This window comes from Neopsephotus bourkii, unplaced genomic scaffold (assembly GCF_033783945.1).
Source record: "Neopsephotus bourkii isolate Nb327-2 ecotype Australia unplaced genomic scaffold, CSIRO-AGI_Nbou_v1 NB_1763, whole genome shotgun sequence".
Lineage (NCBI taxonomy): Eukaryota > Metazoa > Chordata > Aves > Psittaciformes > Psittacidae > Neopsephotus > Neopsephotus bourkii.
The window spans coordinates 874,373-892,626 of NW_026902237.1; the positions used below are offsets into that span (position 1 = coordinate 874,373).

General features: G+C 43.1%; 1 protein-coding gene across 1 annotated transcript in view; it reads left to right on the top strand.

Annotated features, from left to right (window-relative positions):
• The window catches only part of TSPAN7 (tetraspanin 7), a 95,107-nt gene that overhangs the window by 75,134 nt on the left and 1,719 nt on the right, over positions 1 to 18,254 (top strand). The window contains exons 2-6 of the mRNA XM_061378058.1: positions 3,384 to 3,572; positions 5,739 to 5,813; positions 7,369 to 7,464; positions 9,022 to 9,177; positions 13,580 to 13,663. Of these exons, the coding sequence (XP_061234042.1) occupies positions 3,384 to 3,572; positions 5,739 to 5,813; positions 7,369 to 7,464; positions 9,022 to 9,177; positions 13,580 to 13,663 (600 nt within the window). The remainder of the gene's footprint in view (positions 1 to 3,383; positions 3,573 to 5,738; positions 5,814 to 7,368; positions 7,465 to 9,021; positions 9,178 to 13,579; positions 13,664 to 18,254) is intronic.

Consider the following 18,254-nt stretch of genomic DNA (forward strand, 5'->3'; position numbering starts at 1 on the left):
CATCCTTCCTTCGATCAACTGCCTTTCTGCGTATCAGACTCTGAGCCTGAAATCATTAAAAACACAGCAACCCACAAAGTCATAGGTGCTTGAGGGAGGGGGCAAAAGCCAGGGTTAACTTCAGCTCATTGTGGTTGACACAGCTGGTGTTGCATAAAATGGAGCTGAGGCTCAGAGAGGCGGCCCTGATGCTTCAACCCCTCAGGAGCTGTGGGAAGAAAAGGGTCCCAGCCCTCCAAAGAGCAGCTACTGATGGTTTCCCCACAGTTCCGTACATTTGGGCATGATCTCTTCTGCAGTCACTTTTCAGAAGCAAACCTTGTCTTTTCTTTTTTTCCTTTGCTAATGCTTGTTTTTCTGTACCACTCCGTATGTCTTATATGGGGCATCATAGGCTCTGCAGCTGCCAGTTCTTTTCTCCTGTGTCTGCTGAGAATCTTGAGTGGGGCTGTGCCTCCCTTTCAGCACAGGCTGTAGTTGTCATACCATTTCCAAGACAAATCTTCATTTCTGGAGTGGCCACAAGAAGGGCAGGCTTTGCTTTAGAAGTCTGCCAATGGAGTGGGACTGCTGCTCTCTTGCTCCATGGGTGCTGACTGTTGCAGATAAATAAAGCTGCTCTGGAAGGTGAATCTTGGCTCAGAGGGGCTTTAAAAGTTGAAAGGCTTGTGGTCACTCTCCTCTGACTGCCAGGATTATTTTGTACGTGTCCAGGAGGAGATGTATTGATCATATCCATCTATCTGTCTGCCAGTGTTTATCTTTATGGTTTCCTTATGGAAAATAAGGAAATCCTCATGGTCTGAATGGAAATATTGCAGTGGAAAGGCAGCAGGAATGTCTGGGGAGAGATTGTGGATTGCAGGAGGTTCTCTGGATTTCCTTAGACCTTTCAGATGCAAATAGACCCACATCACCTAGCTCTTGCACCTATTGGGCCTGACCCACAGGTCATGCTGGACACAGAATTAGGCTGGAGTGATGGTTTTAGGAATTGCTTGGTTAATCACAGATCTATACAGAGCTCATTTCCACAGGCTGTTGGGGCAAGAGATAGAGTAGAAGATGCATGCAGTGATGGTGAGTGGCAGGAGCAGTACGTGTTCCTGCTGCCTTGTTTTTAGGCCAGCACTATCTCGGTGTGCTGTCTGCCCTTATCCCTCCTGCTTTTAAAGAAAACAAACCTAAACCCCAAACAAGATTGTTCCCTTGATTGCGTGAGGGAACAGAGAGAGAGGGAGAAAAAGCGTGTCTCGAAAATAAAGAATGGAGGTTTGCCCTTGGGTGGAGGTGGGCATTAGTCATACCACAGCGTGCGCTCTGCTAAATAAAGGTCATGGAAAGGTTTGCAGAGGAGTCTTCTGGTTTTTCCTCTTCACAAGCAGAATTCCAGCTGGCGCTGCTGCAACCTGAGGTGCATCTGCAGCGTGTCTTTGTGGGAACGTTCCATCCCCTCTGCACAGTGCCAAGCTTGCTGGGGGTTTAGACCTCCCAACTGAACTGAGGGATTTCCATAAATCCATGTAAATCAGAGCTCTATTAAGAAGCAGAAGGGGAATAAACTGCCAAGAGGCTTTGTTCCTCTTTTTCAAAGTCTGTGTGCACCATAAATTGGATAGGCCCCCCTGAGATGGGAGGAAACTAAACTCTTAAAACACATAGTAAAGGGTTAGTAATTGTTTCAAACAGCCGACTAAAAATGCTCTTTATTGCCGTGCTTGAGTTCTCTTTCAGATGTGAAGCTGCTTGTTCCCTTTGGCAGCGAAGGCTGCTTTTACGCCTCCCTGGGGACAGTGGTAAAACTTTCAGCAGCTCAGGCACAGAAACCAGCCCTTTGTCGAAGTGGAGGCGAGAAACCAGAAGTTGTTCTGTGGGTTTCCGAGTCCCCCACAGCTCACTTTCAGACTTTGCTGGTTAATGTGCGTCCTCTGAAAACGCTTTTGTCAGGGAGAAGAGGGACAGAGGTGAAGATAGTGTTGTGTGGGGATGGGATCAGACTCAATGGGGGCGTTTCCTGCCTGTGGGTAGGTAAGCTGCTGCTGGTATTTTTGATGTTCAAGAGCAAGGAATCAGCACTTTTCACTCAGTTGCATTGTGAGATGGACAGGAGCTGGATTTATTCCTATTGCCACCGTGGGCAGGAGAGCAGAGATCTCTATGAATCCTGTCCCAGGGGTGTAACAGAAATGACGACGCCTGCCATGGGTGGTCAGGGGAAGAAGGGAAGGTTTAGGGATGGATGGGATATGATGGGTTTCCCAGGTAGTGCTACACTCTGGTGTGCTCGGAGTGGGAGCCAGTGGGGGCATGTCTTCCCCACAGCTCTGTGAGGTAGGTGAGAAGGAAGGGAAGAAGGAAGTGCTTTTGTCTACCTCACCTCCTCTCCTCCTGTTTCTCTCTTTATTCTTCCCCTTTTTTGTTTCTTCTTTTCCCTGCATCTCTCTCACTGTATCTTTCTTCAGAGCATCTAGTTTGTACCCTTCCTCCTCCTGGTATTTTTCTTAGGTGTTTCTGATTACTCAGCACCTCTGCTGAATGCAGTAGGAAGTTTTGGGGGAATTCAGGAAGCATTTGCAGAGCTGGCACTCAGGGCTGGCCCTTCATGTCTCACCTTTGGTCATGCCATGGGAATGAGTTATGCGTGTACAGTCTTGAAGCAGGCATGTCAGCATCAGGTGATGATCAGCAGATGGTGCAGACATCACTCCTATTGTGGACACTGCTTGGCGTCTGTGTACAGTACTCCATGGCTTCCCTCATGTCCCTGCTGCTGTGGGAGCTTGTGTGTCCTATCTGCCTTGTGGCATGGCAGCCTCTGCTTGTGCATCATGGTGCTCCAAGGACCCACTGGTGTCCTCCCACCCTGTACAGCCAGGGAGGTCACTTGTACAGCCTTGGGAAAGCTCACTTGCCAGAGCAGTGCACTGCAAGGGATGCTGGTATTCCTGAATCTTTAGCATGAAGAAGGATGGGATGCCAAGCAGCAGGATTCTGTGGTTCAGGCAGTTTCTGTGGCAAACCCTGGGAGGTGTGAGGTGGCAGCAGTTATTGTTGGCTTTTGGTAAGAGTGATGAAGTTGGTCCTTTTTTCTCAGTGTGCTGTAGGAGCAGAGATCCTGTTCCTGCAGATGGTACACTGCATCCTCCTTTGGCAGTCGTCAGCTTTGCAGTGATTAGTCCTAGATGTGTCCTCCAGTGGCAGTCTTAAGGCATCTTCAGTTGCTGGAAATTAATTTTCTCTGTCCCTCCCTCTGGAGTTAGTAAAAATCCTGAGGCTTCCTTCTGCCAACACAACAGCACTGATAAATCTCTTCAGGATCACTGTATACTGAATTTGAATGCCTTCCCTGTTAGCTCCTGACAGCTTTCTCCTCTTCCTTGCAGATCACAGGTGTTATCCTGCTCGCAGTTGGCGTTTGGGGCAAACTCACCCTTGGCACATACATCTCTCTCATTGCTGAGAACTCCACCAATGCCCCCTATGTGCTCATTGGAACAGGTACCACCATCATTGTCTTTGGGCTTTTCGGCTGCTTTGCCACTTGTCGTGGCAGCCCATGGATGCTGAAACTGGTAAGTATGCCAAAGTGCCTTAAGCAAGAGAGGAAGAGGTATTGTTGATGTAGTGGGATTCCCCCCACCCCCTGCCAAGCTTCAGCAGATGTTAACATGGGTTTTTAGGCACATAAGCTAGATTTTATTGATCTTAATGTTCAACATGTGTGTCTTTTGGACAAAGAAGGGAAAAAAAATCTTTGCCAAAACCAGTCGTTGATTGAGTATGAATGAATTTCGCTACCACAGGGTGTGCAAGCCCATGTGTTGCTGGGAGCAGGGCAAAATCCTGCTGCTGAATTACTCTGTGAGTAATTCTACAGTCGGTCTGGTTTTCTGTGAGCGAGATAGGTATATTTATAATCTTAAAAATGTCCAAAGCATCATAAATGTGAAGCTCATTTAAAGTATATTTAAAGGGTTCATTTTAATACTCTAATGTAAAATCTATAGAAAAATAGTTGGTACCTTCTGAAAGCATACCAGCCTTTCTTTTTTTCCTAATATTCAGTAGAATAAAAGCCGACCTCATGAAACAAAGCTCTGTATGATATGTTTGTCCTCATCTCAAAAGCAGCATGAATGTTAGGTACACTAAGCACAGGTACAGCAGCTGTCTCTTGGACCAGTTTAACTTCTCTGTAAGCTTCTCTCTTCTGAGTTTTCCAGCCTACATTAAAATGGAAAAATAACTAAGGGTTAAACAAGCCTATATGGTAAACTGTGTTTCTGAGAATATTCAGGAGCAAAAGCCTATGCGTGTAATGATTTGACGGGTGGAAATAGTACTTGTGAAACACTGAGATAGTGGAAAAGGGCTGGACAGTGCAATGCAGCTCCTGTTACAGTATTTTGGGGCTGATTTTCTAAGGAGATGGAACAATTCTTCTCCAATTTGAACTGGATTTTTAGAAAAGGACATCTTAAATAGAGTTCATTTCTTCAACTGATGGCACAGCAGGGGAGAGGTCCAGTTGCAGATACATGCTGGTGGACAGTCAGCATGTACCTAACACCGTCGCAGGTACATCGCTGCTCTCTCTTGCTGTTAGGGCACTTGTAGAGGCTTGTCAGAGCTACTGCAGTCCAGATGGGAAAGGGATAAAGGTGAATGATTATATAAATCCATAGCAAATCAGGCTCTGCTAGTTGCTTTCTAAGTGACGTAACTTTTTTCAAGGTAAGACACTAACAGTGGCATGTGCTGTTTCAAGCACATGGTTTTATTTTCATTTTATGCATAAGAAATACTTATATATTTAAAATCTTTCTTTCTCTCCTGAACAGAATGCAGGCAGTAATTTGACAGCTGCATTAATTTGAGGAAATTATTTTTCTAGTTCTGCCTTCACTGTTATTCTCCTTTCCCCAAGGACCTTCCATTAAAAAATATCCCTTTTCCCACTAAATCCTGCTGGGACTGAATTTCATTCAAAATGTTTCCTTTTAGATTGGTGTTTAGCACACGGAGAAAATTAAGCCCCAACTTCAAATTTTGCCATTCTACCTTGCATTGCTTTCTTTACCTTCTTTATTTCTGATTAGGCTTATTTTTGATAGTTTGTGAGTGCCTATACTGAAAGCACTTGTTTTCTAGGTTTATTTAGCTCTGGATCCAAATGCTGCTCCTGAAGCCAAACATGGGCCTTATCTCAGCAAAGTATTTGAGGCATCTGTCTAGTATTATTGTGATAATTTTTCTGGAGAAGTCAGTGGTGCAGTTCATTTATTGGAGAAACTTCAGGAATGGGGCAGCAAATCACAGTCTAGCAATGAGACAGATAAATATGAAGCGAAACACCTGCAGAAGCCTATTTGCTTTAGCGGAGTGCCATGCAAACATGAGGGGTCTGTTTGGATTCCTTACTGCACCACCAAAACCTGAGTGACTTGGATCCGTCTCTGGCATGTGAGTGTGTTTTAATTTACCTGAGAACGCTAGTAAACATGGGAGCAGAAATGTCAGAAAAGCCAGCAATTAAACACTACATATCATTTGTGAGTCGGATGAACACATATTCAGGCAATAACCTATGTATGACTTCTAAGAGACCTTTGGTTTTTTAACATCGTGCACAGATGTCTAGAGCAGAAAGGTATATTTTATGTGATAAATGAGCAGTACAACTGTGCTGAGACAAAAGCCTGTCATGTTCTGACTTCTCCTGCCTCCTTCCTTTTCAGTATGCCATGTTCTTGTCCCTGGTGTTCCTGGCTGAGCTAGTGGCTGGCATTTCAGGGTTTGTGTTTCGCCACGAGGTAGGTGGAAATGTGCTGAGTTGACACATGGCAGTGTCTCCCTGGGCAGGAGCTGCTGAGAAGTTCTCTGAAGCGTGGAGAATGTGTAGGTCGCTGAGCTCGGCAGCTCCATACTCATCTCCGGGGATGCAGCTGTTGTGCAACAATAACATGTACAGCTCTTAAAAACTGATGCGATTCCAAATGAAGGGATTTAGCCAAAGCTCTTGGCCTCAGCTGCCTGATAATTTACTCTGGAGCTATCGTTTTCTGTGTGTCCATCATGTAAGATCTTCTTTACTCCTTTACATATGCTGAGGGCTGCAAAATAGATTAAATACTTTTCTTAAACAGCTTCTTCAGCCAGGCAAGTACTTGTTTATATAAGGCAGAGAGCACTTCTGCATCAGATCAGACTCAATGTTTTGTAAATCTTCTTTTGTTGAGGGTGGGAAGAGAGTGGGATGGGATTTTGTTTCTATCCTGAGAATAAGGAGAGATTAGAGTGAGGTAGGAAACAGGGACAGGAAGAAGCTTTAAAAAAGCATGATGGTCTAGATTTGTAGTACCACTTGTGCTTTATCCGCTGTGATCATGTCTACCTCTGGCTTTAAGTCCATGGGCCTACATGCCATTAGTGCTGAACCAGAACAACCTCAGAGACCCTCTTTGTCTCTTGCCTTTGTATTGTCTGGTTTTCTGGTCTCTTCACATGAGATTTCTATTGTCATAGGCTTTTCTGGTGTCTACCCTTGCAAGTGGTGGATAAATTTTAATTCGGACCTGAAATACCAGTCCATCTGCTAAGGACTGGAATTTCATCTGGCGTAACCTGTAGCAACCTCAGTGTCAGGCTGCTGCTCCCCTTTGGAAAAGGCAGTCTCCTGTAAAGGTCATAGCCATGTGGGGTGCCCAAATCATCTGATACCCAGCTCCTTATCACCCAGTCAAAATTCCTTTACCAGTGATGTGCCTGACCTTCTCCAGCTGAGAGACCTTTCATTCCTTACCCAAATGTTTTTGATGCTGGGGACAAGGGCTGCTATCTACTTAGGGGATTTGTGTCTTCTTTTGGTGCCACTGGTTTTTGTAACCAAGGCATTTGCACAAGCTTCGGCTCCTACTAGGCATCCATGAGCAGACAGCAGCACACAGTCTCCTTCAGACTTAGTGCTGGAACAAAGTGTTTGGGGAAAAAACATCAAATGATATCTTTCTTATAGGTTAAGTAATTTTCTGGATTTTTTTTTCTTTAGTTTAAAATAAAAGTACCCCAGCAAACAGCTACATTAAAAAAAAACCAACAAAAACAAACCAAACCAAAAGAAACAGAAAATTACTTTATCTATAAGAAACTTAACCTGTAAGAACTATGCCCGATAGATCCCACTTGAAAAATATCATGAATGACTCCTAAGAGTTAAGAGGGAGTTCTGCCAACTCTGAAAACACACAAGTGGGAAGGGATAGTTTGGGTGCCTTGTTAGGTTTGGAAATGCATTTGCTTCTTGTGAAAACTACTTCAGGTTTCAGCTTTTCATTGCTCACGTGGACTTTTTTTTCCTCATCCTCATAGATCAAGGATACTTTCCTTAGGACATATACCGAAGCAATCCAGAATTACAACAAGAATGATGAGCGGAGCCATGCAGTGGATAACGTACAGGAAAGTGTAAGTCTAAAACTGGATATTAAAAATTAATAAGCAAAGCATACGTTCAGATTTGATCACAGAACATGAAGCGTGGGTAGCTCAATCTGCAAGCTGCATACTGCAAGCAAAATTAGAGGCTGACAAAACTGATCTAAAGGAAGAGTGGTTCAGCTGGTATGTTTGCCTAATGAACAAGCTATCTAATGAAGACAGGGCCTGTCCCACTTGCTTGTTGTTGGTCCCTGATCTTGAATTATGTTTAGAGGCCAGTTTTATCCCTTAAGAACACACCTTGTTCTTAATGGAATCTGTCAAAAGGATTAAGAAATGTAGATTTGTGCTGGATGAGACAGGATTCAATAATTTAGCATCCTGTATCACTGATAAACTGCAGCAGTTCACAAGTACAGTAAGAAGCGAGCAAAGGAGACCTAGTAAGCTAAGGGGAGAAAGAGAGTGTATTTTCTCCAGAGGAAAAGGGGGTGGAAAAATGTGCTGCTGAGGTTGGAGATGCCAACCACGAGGAGCCAAGCCCACCAACTACAACACAAATTCCTATTTAAATTCCTACTGGAAACTATACTATAGCAAGAAGCTCAAAATACGTTCTATGAGCCAATTTGCTTTTCATGTGATTATAACTTACTGAATGACTGAAATTGCAGTGTAATTGTATTGATAACTTCTAGATCTTCTTTAGAAATTACTTCTATAACGTTGGACCCATCCACATATTTGAAACTGCCCCTAACCTGTCTTCTCCTAGCAGATTACTGCACTGCTCTAAACTGAGTATATTCTGCTGTCAAATTGTTTGTTTGCCTAATGTTAACATGTATTTTGAGCTTCTGATTCCTTGGAGTTGGTTAAACTACATGGTTTTAAATAATGGTTCAGTGTTTCTGTTGTAGCAAAATGTTCATTTCATTTATTTTTACAGGAGCTACATTTATAAGCCCTTTTCATGCAGAAAATTCAACGCATAGTGCATATCTTTGAGTGACTGTCTTCTAGCTTAGTATCTAGAGCAGAATATCCTTCCCAACTTAGTTGTTTTCAGCTGATTATGAAATCACTCTGTGAACATATGGTCTCCTTCTATTTGTGGCTCTGTGAGTTTTCCTAGAAATTATTTTGGTGAGTTAGAGAGGCTTGTTTCACCTTAGCAATTTGTACTAGTTTGTCCCTAGTGTTACATGTAATTCTGAGTAATGCTTTGAAGTTTTTAAGTCCACCTTTCTTGACTGCATTGCAAGGCCCTGTCTTGAATTTCCAGGATCATCTTTAATCAAATAAACAAGCAAAGGAAACAAAACCAAAACCCAACAGACCTTCAAAGAACAGCTCTGCTCATAAATACCTTTTTCCCCGGGAGGTTTTCTGATCCAATCTTCTGTAAATGGCATTTGTGATGCTTTTGTAATAAATGGGGCAGGGGGTTGTATCTTCTTTCCAAAACTGGAGGCAACACATCTTTATTTTGATTATAAGCTTTTTAAGTGGACAGTGACAATTCCATCCTAGTTTTAATCCTGGTTTGCTTGTTTGTTTGAATCTGCATCTTATTCCTCTTAGCTGAGCTGCTGTGGCATTCAGAGCTACACCAACTGGAGCACCAGCCCTTACTTCTTCAAGTACGGCATCCCTACAAGCTGTTGCATGAACTCCAGTGACTGTAACACTCAGGATCTGCGCAACATGACCGTGGCCGCCACTAAAGTAAACCAGAAGGTACCAGTAACAATGTGCTAGAAGCAGTTGTTATGAAACCATCCAGTACACAAGTGGCTGCTTACAGTTGTATTTGTTTTCAAATAGCTGATTGATAACTTGTGTTTTGGGCTGGAGTTAAGGTAAGGAGCTTTCAAATTCTTTAAGCTGGCCTTACTCAAATGACCAGGTGAGCAACATTTCTGATGAGAAGGAATTTGTTTCCTTACCACAACACTGCACACAGAGGCAGCGCTGGCCAGGCACAGGACCAGGAGTGCTTTGTGTGCTCAACTGCTCTTGAGGGTTAGGTTGGTCAGCACTTCTCTGCTCCTCTCTCACTCCTGCTAAATGCTGTGTGGTTTTGCTGAGGACAAAGATGTAGCTGGATGAAGGGAAGGATGGAGTTTACTCTTGTCTTCAAACAGTAATTTCAGTGCTAGAGAAAAAATATGGATGACTGACAACAGGCGTGGTGGTTGGGTGGTACATTTACAGTGACTTAAAATCTTTGAACATGTGCTGCTGCAAGCATAGCACAGCCAAAGTGACTCCCCTCATGCGGTCACCAGAACGAGGATTTGAGAAAAGGACAGAATAAGGTTGGGAAAGCAGGTTTGAGAAAACAGGAAGAAAAAGAATAATTGGGGAATTAAAATAGAGAAAACAGAAAGGGAGAAATAAAGAGAAAACAATGCAGCATGTATAGTAGACACTTCACTGCAGAAATACAACTCAAATTATTGCTTGAAGTGTTAGTACATCATCAATTATTTCTTTCTCACTTGAGATTTGCAAGAGGCAACAGTTTGTTGGTAAAGGAATGATACTGTGGCCAAATCACTGTGCTAAGTTGCAGCATAGCTTAGTAAGACTTTAGGATTATTTTGTTTTCTGTTTTTGTTTTCAGGCTTGAATTTAAAAAAATAAATAAAAGTCCTAAGTAGGTAACAGGCAAAGTATGGAAATGCCTTTCTGCCTTCTATCTTTTTCACCTCAGCCATTTGTGACTCAGGAGGTTGGAGTGATAGCTGAGCACAGCCTGAAATATCTTCCTTTGAAAACAAGTCAAGTGGACAACATTTTATAGCATGTATTTAAATAAGATGCCAGAGGACTGTTTTCCACTAAGTTTTTCTTTTCTGCAATAGTTTAATCAGAGCCACTGGTTCCAGGCATGTGGAACATTAGTGGTGTTCATCTGTTAAGAAACTCAGTCACCACCAACAAAGTAATCTTGCTGGATTGCATGAGCATGGAGGATGAGCCACTCCATTCAGTTGCGCCTTGTGAACTTGTAGTAACATTCTGGTTTTAGAAGTGGGAAGAAGGTGAGAGGCAGGAAAGTGTGGATCTTGGGGATGTACAGTACAACCATCATCCACAGCAGGCAGAGTGCTTTATGGGCCGCCCATCCTCATCCCCTGCTTCTGCCCACCTTCCCAGAAGGAATGCTTTCTAGTGTGACTGGTACTTTACCAGCAGGTCCCAGCTTTTCAGTTTGGGATGTCCATGCACTCTGAACCTTTCCTGGCTGCATAACTGAGCAGGTGCCATTTGTGTGTCACACACACACACAGAAATCCCTGTCCACTTGTGAATTCCTCTAGGCAAAAGATGCCTGCTGAATTGTGAGAAGCAGCTGAGGGCTGAATGAGCTTATGCCAGTCCATGGCTGATAGCACACTTTCAGCCATTCTTGCTCCTTGCTTCCCTGTGAAATGCACAAGTCACTTGACAGAAAAGGACTGATGATTCCTCAGGAAGCAGTTGACTTAATTACTTGATTAATTACTACTTAGGGGAAGTTTGGATATCCTGTGATATTTTGTCCCATTTTCTGAGAGAGATAGTCATTTGTAATCAAAGGTTGTAAAGACTTCTGCTTAGCAGTTGTGAGATCTCAGAGTTGTCCCAAACATTTAAACAAGGTGGGATGTTTCTGAAAGGGGCATGAGAATAAAAAGGAAGCAGGATGAAATGTTGTGTGACCCTTTGCTTTGACTTCAAGTAGGAAGCAAATATCATTGCCTCTGACACAAGCCCACTGCTCATCTTGGAAACAGGAACTTTGCTCTCTGTGTGTTGGAGAATAAGGAAAAGATACATTGTCTGTGTTGTGGAAGACACTTGTTACCATTCCTGTGAATGGGTATATTTGGAATATACATCTCTTTTGGTGAATCTTGCAAAACTGTCAGTAAGACAAATTCTCTATGAGCTAATCAAATTACTAGCTCTTTATGAAGACCAGTGATGAATTATCCAAAGAGGATTAAACTGATGATCTAACGCCAGGACTAAAAGACAACATTCTTGGTTTTTCTTTGCCAGTTCTGCCACAGACTTGCTTAGTGACCTTGAGTAAATCATTTAGTCTGTTTCTTCATCTCAGATGAGACTAATTCCTAACTTGAAGGGCTGTCATTAGGATTAGCTAATTAATGTTCATATAGTGCTTTTAATCCTCAGAGCCCATTACCAACAAACCTCAAGAATTACTTCTCTCTAAAATCTTAATAAAGGAACAGATGCATGGAGTCCAGAATTATTGGATACTTGCTAAATTGTTACTTCTGTTCTCTGGATCAGCACCCAGATGTGTGCACATGGTACTTCGCATACTTCTGTACTGTGTATGCAGCTCTTGGGTGCTTCTTGGACTCTCACTCTGTGCACAGAAAGAATTGAGCAATTAAGCCATATTTATGCAGTGTAATTCAGGAAAGAGACTATTGTGAGTTGGGAAAACAGTCTTCAAATGAGGAGAGTGATCAAAACTCTCACTTCCATGTTTTTTTAACGAGATATTCTGTCTCCCTCCAATTACCATTAGACGCTGCATCTCTTGAAGGCTGTTGAATAGAACAGATCTCAGAATTGCTGGGGAAACATTAAGCTGTGACAGGCAGACTGAAAGTGCTGCTTGAGAAACCTAATCTCATTTCATAACACACACAAGTATAGTTGCTTGATGTGTTAAATAAGCAGGCTTGAATCTGACATACTGTACACTGTTGTAAGATGCAATAAAGGATAAACATGTACACCTTAAACATTTCAGAAATGAATTACATCTGTGCTGGTCCTCAGCTACTATTAGGTTTAACACTTCATTATTCTCAGGATTAAATAAAATGTCTTCTTATATTATAAAAGAGTTTAAAGAAACTATACAATTTAGTTCACAAATGGCCTGTCTCTAACAAAGGACATTGTCCTTCTCACTGTTATTTCTCACAAGCATTTAATGCTTTGAGGTCATGTAAAGAGCTTCTACAGTGTTTGCAAAAGTAAGGGGTATATGGACAGAAGGACAACATGGAGACACTTCTTTTACAGAACAGGAGTCTAAACCGGAAAAAGGAACTCCCTGTTACATCTGTTTATTCCAACTTCTGATAAAGTGGATAAAGTTACAGCATTGCATAAAATACCTTGGGACTACCCTTAAGATGGGAGTGGTGATGGTCATTTGAGGAAGCATGGCAAAAGGGGCTGAGAGATGGCTTTGGACTGAGTGAGCAGATGGGTTAGTAATGAAAGAAAAAACAGATGTCATCTTTCTTCTTTTTCTTCAAGTATCCCTTGTTTAGGTTCATATAGGCACCACAAACAAGGAAAGCTAATTTCAAATGCTTTTTTGAGGGGCAGAGTAGGTGAGGGCAGAAAATTGTCACAAATTGTCATACTGAGGGGAACACCTCAAAAAGCCTGTCCAAGAGAAGGGCAGAAACGTGTATGAACCTGCTGGCCCCAGAGTGGACTGTGAATTGAGGCACAAGGAATCAAGTCAGCTGATGGAGTCGGTGTCTGAGCTAAAGAGAGAAAATTGGATTTGGGAAGCAGGACAAGGAATTTATTGTCCAAGGGCAAATGAATGAAGAAACTTCCTACAAACCCCTTGGTAACATTGTTACATGGTTTAAACTCATATACTGCTCAATACCTTGCCTGGTGTCCTTTGACAGGTGAAGGCAAGCAGAATGCCTCACTGGATGCCTGAAGCATGCTTGTATTAAATATCTGGAGTAATAAGAAATCTGCACCATTTATTCATTTTTGACACCCTTACTGTATTATAACATTACCCTATGTAGTTACTTGTTTGGTTTCAGGTCAAAGCTATTTTAATGTTTTTTAAAACAGGGCGAACTGACTTTCTTTACTAAGACCTATAAAAATGAGTGTAATCTCACAATTAGCTTTTAAAAGTACTGAAATACACTTGTTTCTAAAAACGATCGGTGTTTCCACCACTTTCCATCATTCACTGAGAATTGCTATTAAATAAAAAGGTGTCACTGCTGGAAATTACAGCAGAAATATTGTCTAGTCCAAGTCCATTTAAAATGAGATATTTGTATGTATATGTTCGTGGCAGGGAAGGTCGATACAAGGAATGATCATGTTTGTTTTCTAGGGCTGTTACGATTTGGTGACCAGTTTTATGGAGACGAATATGGGAATCATAGCTGGAGTGGCTTTTGGGATTGCGTTCTCACAGGTAGGTGCATAAATGCTTCCCTTACCCCTGTTTTGTCCCCTCTCTTTTTTTCTTTCCCTGGACTTCAAGGAAGGAAGCATTATGGAAAGGGACTGAACTCAGCATGCTCATTAGTCCTGAGGTCATCTGTTCATTGATTTTCTTTTTTTCAACTTAAATGAAGTTTCTCCTTGGGAATATCAGTTACGGTTGAGCTAATGACTAGCTCAAGGAAAACAACTTGTCCCTCCACTGGGTCAAATAGAGGTTAACCCAATAAAACATTGGCTTAAATGGAGCATAAACAGCTAAGAAGACAAATAGCTTATCCATTGTATGGATAGGCTTCTACCTTCTAAGCATTCTTATTTTGTCTTAAAGGAGTCTAGAGTTCAAATAAGAGTGCACCTTGAGGCCTCCCCATCCTGGACCTGGAGCATAGAGGGAGCGCTTGGTTTTGATGACCAGTAGTTTTATATTTTTTCCCCCTTTAGAACAGAACACTGAGCTGAGATCTGCCCAAATTAGATTATTAAAGCAATTCCCTGCCTGGACCAAAAGGAGTTTGTCATGGGAGGGACAAGAGAAGGCTAAGAAGGTTTTTGCCTCTCCCTGATATTCAAACTGTCTTTTCTTAGACAGGAGCTGGGGAAACCACAGGTCTGGTCAGAATCTTCTGGTCAAGAAGGGGAGGGTAAACACCTTTCAATGAGATGCTCATTTACTTTAGCCATTTGCATGTGATGGAAAAGACTCGCCTTTGAAACATGCAAAAAGAGGAGGGAGGGAAACACACCAATGGGCCAATGCAAAAGTGTTTGCAAAACTGTTCAGCAAAACACATGGCAACATCTATGATGCCTAAATCACTTCTACCTGAGAAGCAATCTGCCTTCTCTGCAGAGAGTACATCGTACAACTGCAAATATTATATTCAAAAACTATCATGCAACTTTTATTTGTTTCGTTCACACAATATTAAAAACTTGGGTCCTGAGGCAACACTGAAAATAGTAATGCATCTGTGGAATGACTTATGTTTATCCAGTGGTTTGAAAAGATGAGGTGCTAGGAAAAATTATTTGACTTCTTAAACCTCATGAATTCAGTTAGCAAGCGGTAGGTTTATACTGTGCTGTGCTAGAAACAGGCGATTTGCCAGTGTTGTTGTTGATCATAGGCAAGTCAAGTAATGGGAGGGCTGTGGTTGCCCTTTTGCCCTTGCTGCCCCATGGCATCAGCCTGTGCTTGGCTGTACAGTGTTTTAGTTACATCTCTCTGAGTTTAATTTTCTCAGTAGTTACAGTGGCCTCCAGGATTTTTCAGAACTGTCCCCAGATAGGCACCACATCTTCTATGCACAACTTGAAGTTTTAACTTTGGGCTTGGATGAGCTCACTGCCTTGCCTTGGGGGTATCTGGAAACCTGATGCCTTATAGCCTATATGTTAGATGTGAGAAGCCCATGATTTGGCCTGTCAGCCTGTTTCATGTGGGTGTTCATCGTACCACTAGCCACCCAGAGCATTGGAGTCAGGACTTCAGGATCCAGAAGTGGTGAAACTACCAGTCTGGAGCTGTTGGTGCATAGATCAGGGGGAATTTGGGGGTTTTGTTTAATAAGCTGTTCTAGTTTTTGTGGAATGGCCATGGTTGTCTTGATACTCTTCTCCACTGTGGTTATGACTTGAATACTGCTATAGGACTCTGAGCTGTTATTTCAGTTTGATTTCTAGACAGCCAGAAGGCTATAAAGCATCTTTTAAAGTGCCTCATGTGAAACTATCCAGAAGAAAAATGGGATGAGTAGAATTTTATAGTTCATATGCTGCTGGGGCAAATGCCTCAGTCAGGACCAATACTACCTGAGAGCCTTTAATCAGTGTATTGTACATGTGCTAGGCAAAGCACCAACTTACTTGCCCGAACGTTGTTTGCAGCTGAGAGGGAGACTGTAGGAAGAGTGCAGCTGAAACTATTAGTACTTTGGCATGTGTCTAGATGTTTACTCTAGGTCACTGGCTGATTGTGAGCTCCATGCAGAAAGGTGGGTAAGCAGTACAGGCATAGGGTGGCCCTTGCAATGGGAGCCCTTTGCACGAGGCAAGATCAGCATGACGGGCTGCAGGCAGCACGCGGGGGAAGGTGCTGTGCTGCTGTGGCTCCAAGTGCAAACTGAGGCATGTTCTGAAGAGGTGTTGGCAGCTCGAGCTGTCTGATGGCAGCGTGCACCCTGCTGCCAGCTGGGGATGTCGCTCCCCTGCCTAAGCACAGGGCTCTGGCACTCCGAGTAGACACCCAGCTGCTTGGGGTGTTTGCAAATGTGTAAAAGGGAGAAGAGAGGAGATATAGAGGAGGAAAGTGCGGCTCTCCTGGGCTGCGAAGAATAGGAGGTGGCCAGTTATAATTTACTGCCTAATCTGTTTTGCTGGACACAATTAGGGGTGGCGTTTACAGATTGATTTCAGGTTAAAGGTAGCTGGCAGTCATGCTAGGCAGCGCTCCAGCTGTAGGCAAGGTTTTGCTGTTCCTACTGAGAATAGATTTAATCTAAATAAAAGACAAATTAGATCATGTTGCTCTTCTACAGTAAAGCATGCTCAAGGGCCTTTCCTTCATGTGATTTGTTAGGTGTTGACTAGCATGGGGAATGTGCTGATTCCCAGAAATAGGGAAACTTGATGTACTGGCATTGCACATCTTACAGGCCTGGCACACACCTCCTAGTCAGAGTCAGAGCTTTAAAAACCTGCTGCATTGCTGACATTGTCTATGCTGTTCCTCGGGTTTGAAATAGTAACAATAAAAAGCAGTTGGGTTGGTTTTGGACTCAGATGCTAATGCTGACTTCCAGCTGGAATAATTTCAGTTTAGCAGGTGCTCCTCAGAGCAACAAAATGATCACTGCCTTGTGCCCAACAGAGAATACAATTATGCAAGCGGCACAGATGATGAAGAGTTTTGCCTAGATGAAACTGTAGTGCAGGCATTGGCTTAAGGGATGCAAGAGACAGAGTCTGAACGGGTTTACAGATTGTGGTTGCAGTAAAGACTCTGAGTAGGGAAGTCTCAGTATAATGTTAAGGCCAAATTATTACCTCTTCTAGAAGGACACAAAGCAAGATGCTCTCCACATGCTCAAAACAGGTTGTGTAGTATGCAGGGTTCCCATCATTCAAAGATACGTTCTCATGTGGCTGTAGTCACTCTTTACAGTGCAACATCCACCTGCCCTCTTTACTGTCAGCATTAATGTGAGTAGCTTTGCCTGGCAGTGGAAGCAGTTCTGGTGCAGACATCACCCACTGTGTCTGCTGCAACTCCTGAGACTTGGCCCTAGCACAGGATTACACCTTTGTTGCCCCTTGCACCAGGGTTAGGAAGCGGAATCCATATTGAGATCCAATATGTGACCTGAAATCTAGTAGAAGGCTGGGTAGCTTCTAAATCAGGGCATTCAGCCTGCTTTTAAAGGTGACTCTGTGCCGTTTTGAGATGCCCAGAACAGTTCTGGTGGATGCTGAAACAGGAAAGGGAATGAATTTCTGGCAAATGAAGTGTGGCCTGAGCAGGAATGTGACGTCTTAAGAGACAGAAAACAGTTTATCTGTATTTGAGGTACCCTTGCTTGGTCTTGCTCTGGGCTGATGCCAACCCAAATCGAGCAATTGGCAGGTAGAGAAGATGTATATTTTGATGATGATCTTGTTAACAGGGAGCACTGATATTCTTGGGGAAAGGACACACAATCCCAAGCATGAACTAGAAGAAGCCAGTTTGGAGGAGTAGCCAGCCAGGCATTATCTATGCATGTTCTGCAGGGTCTGCAGGAGCTCCATTGCTGCCAAACAATTGTGATCCCCCTTCTCAAGCACTGCTCCCTTGCAATGCACTTTGCCAACAGCAGAATGGAACGGGCAGAGGTGGTGCCTTCTGGGCATGGGCAAGGCAGCTGGAGCCACTCTGATAACCCTTTCTTGGAGCCCCGGCTGTGGAAGGCTGATTGGTTTACAGAGACAGCCCTCTCACCGCACCCCAATTGCCGGGGATGAGCTGTAACGACCTGGATATGCTCATGAGTTAATTAATTGACCAACCCAAATGAGAAAAGCAAGGTTGAATTATTTATAGTACATTAAAGCTGTTGGCATATGCAGGAAAAGCTAACAAACTGCGATAGGCAAAATGTTGAAATGACTGAGTGCTTATTGATGACTGGAAGCCAGGGATCTGTTTTCAATAATCTGAGTGACAGCCAAGGGAATAATGAAAGACCTTTTTTTTTGTTTATTTCCAGATTGATAGCACTCATTTCCCTGGTGCTGCATCATTTGTAAAGAAAGCATAACCACTCTGGGGCACTAGGAAGCTTCTTCTCAGCACACTGTTAATAAAGCTACAGGGGCTGCCAGCTCTTGGTGGTGGCAGGCGACCCAGGTGAAGCCTGCAAGGGAAACGCAGCCAGTAGCATGCTGATACCCTGAGAGCTTATCTACCCACAGGCAGTGACAACGAGATAGAAAAGTAGCAAAAAGGCATTCTGCCTATCAAATAAATATCCTCTGATCAAAGTCAAATGGCACATCTGACAAAAGACGTGAGATTTTAATAC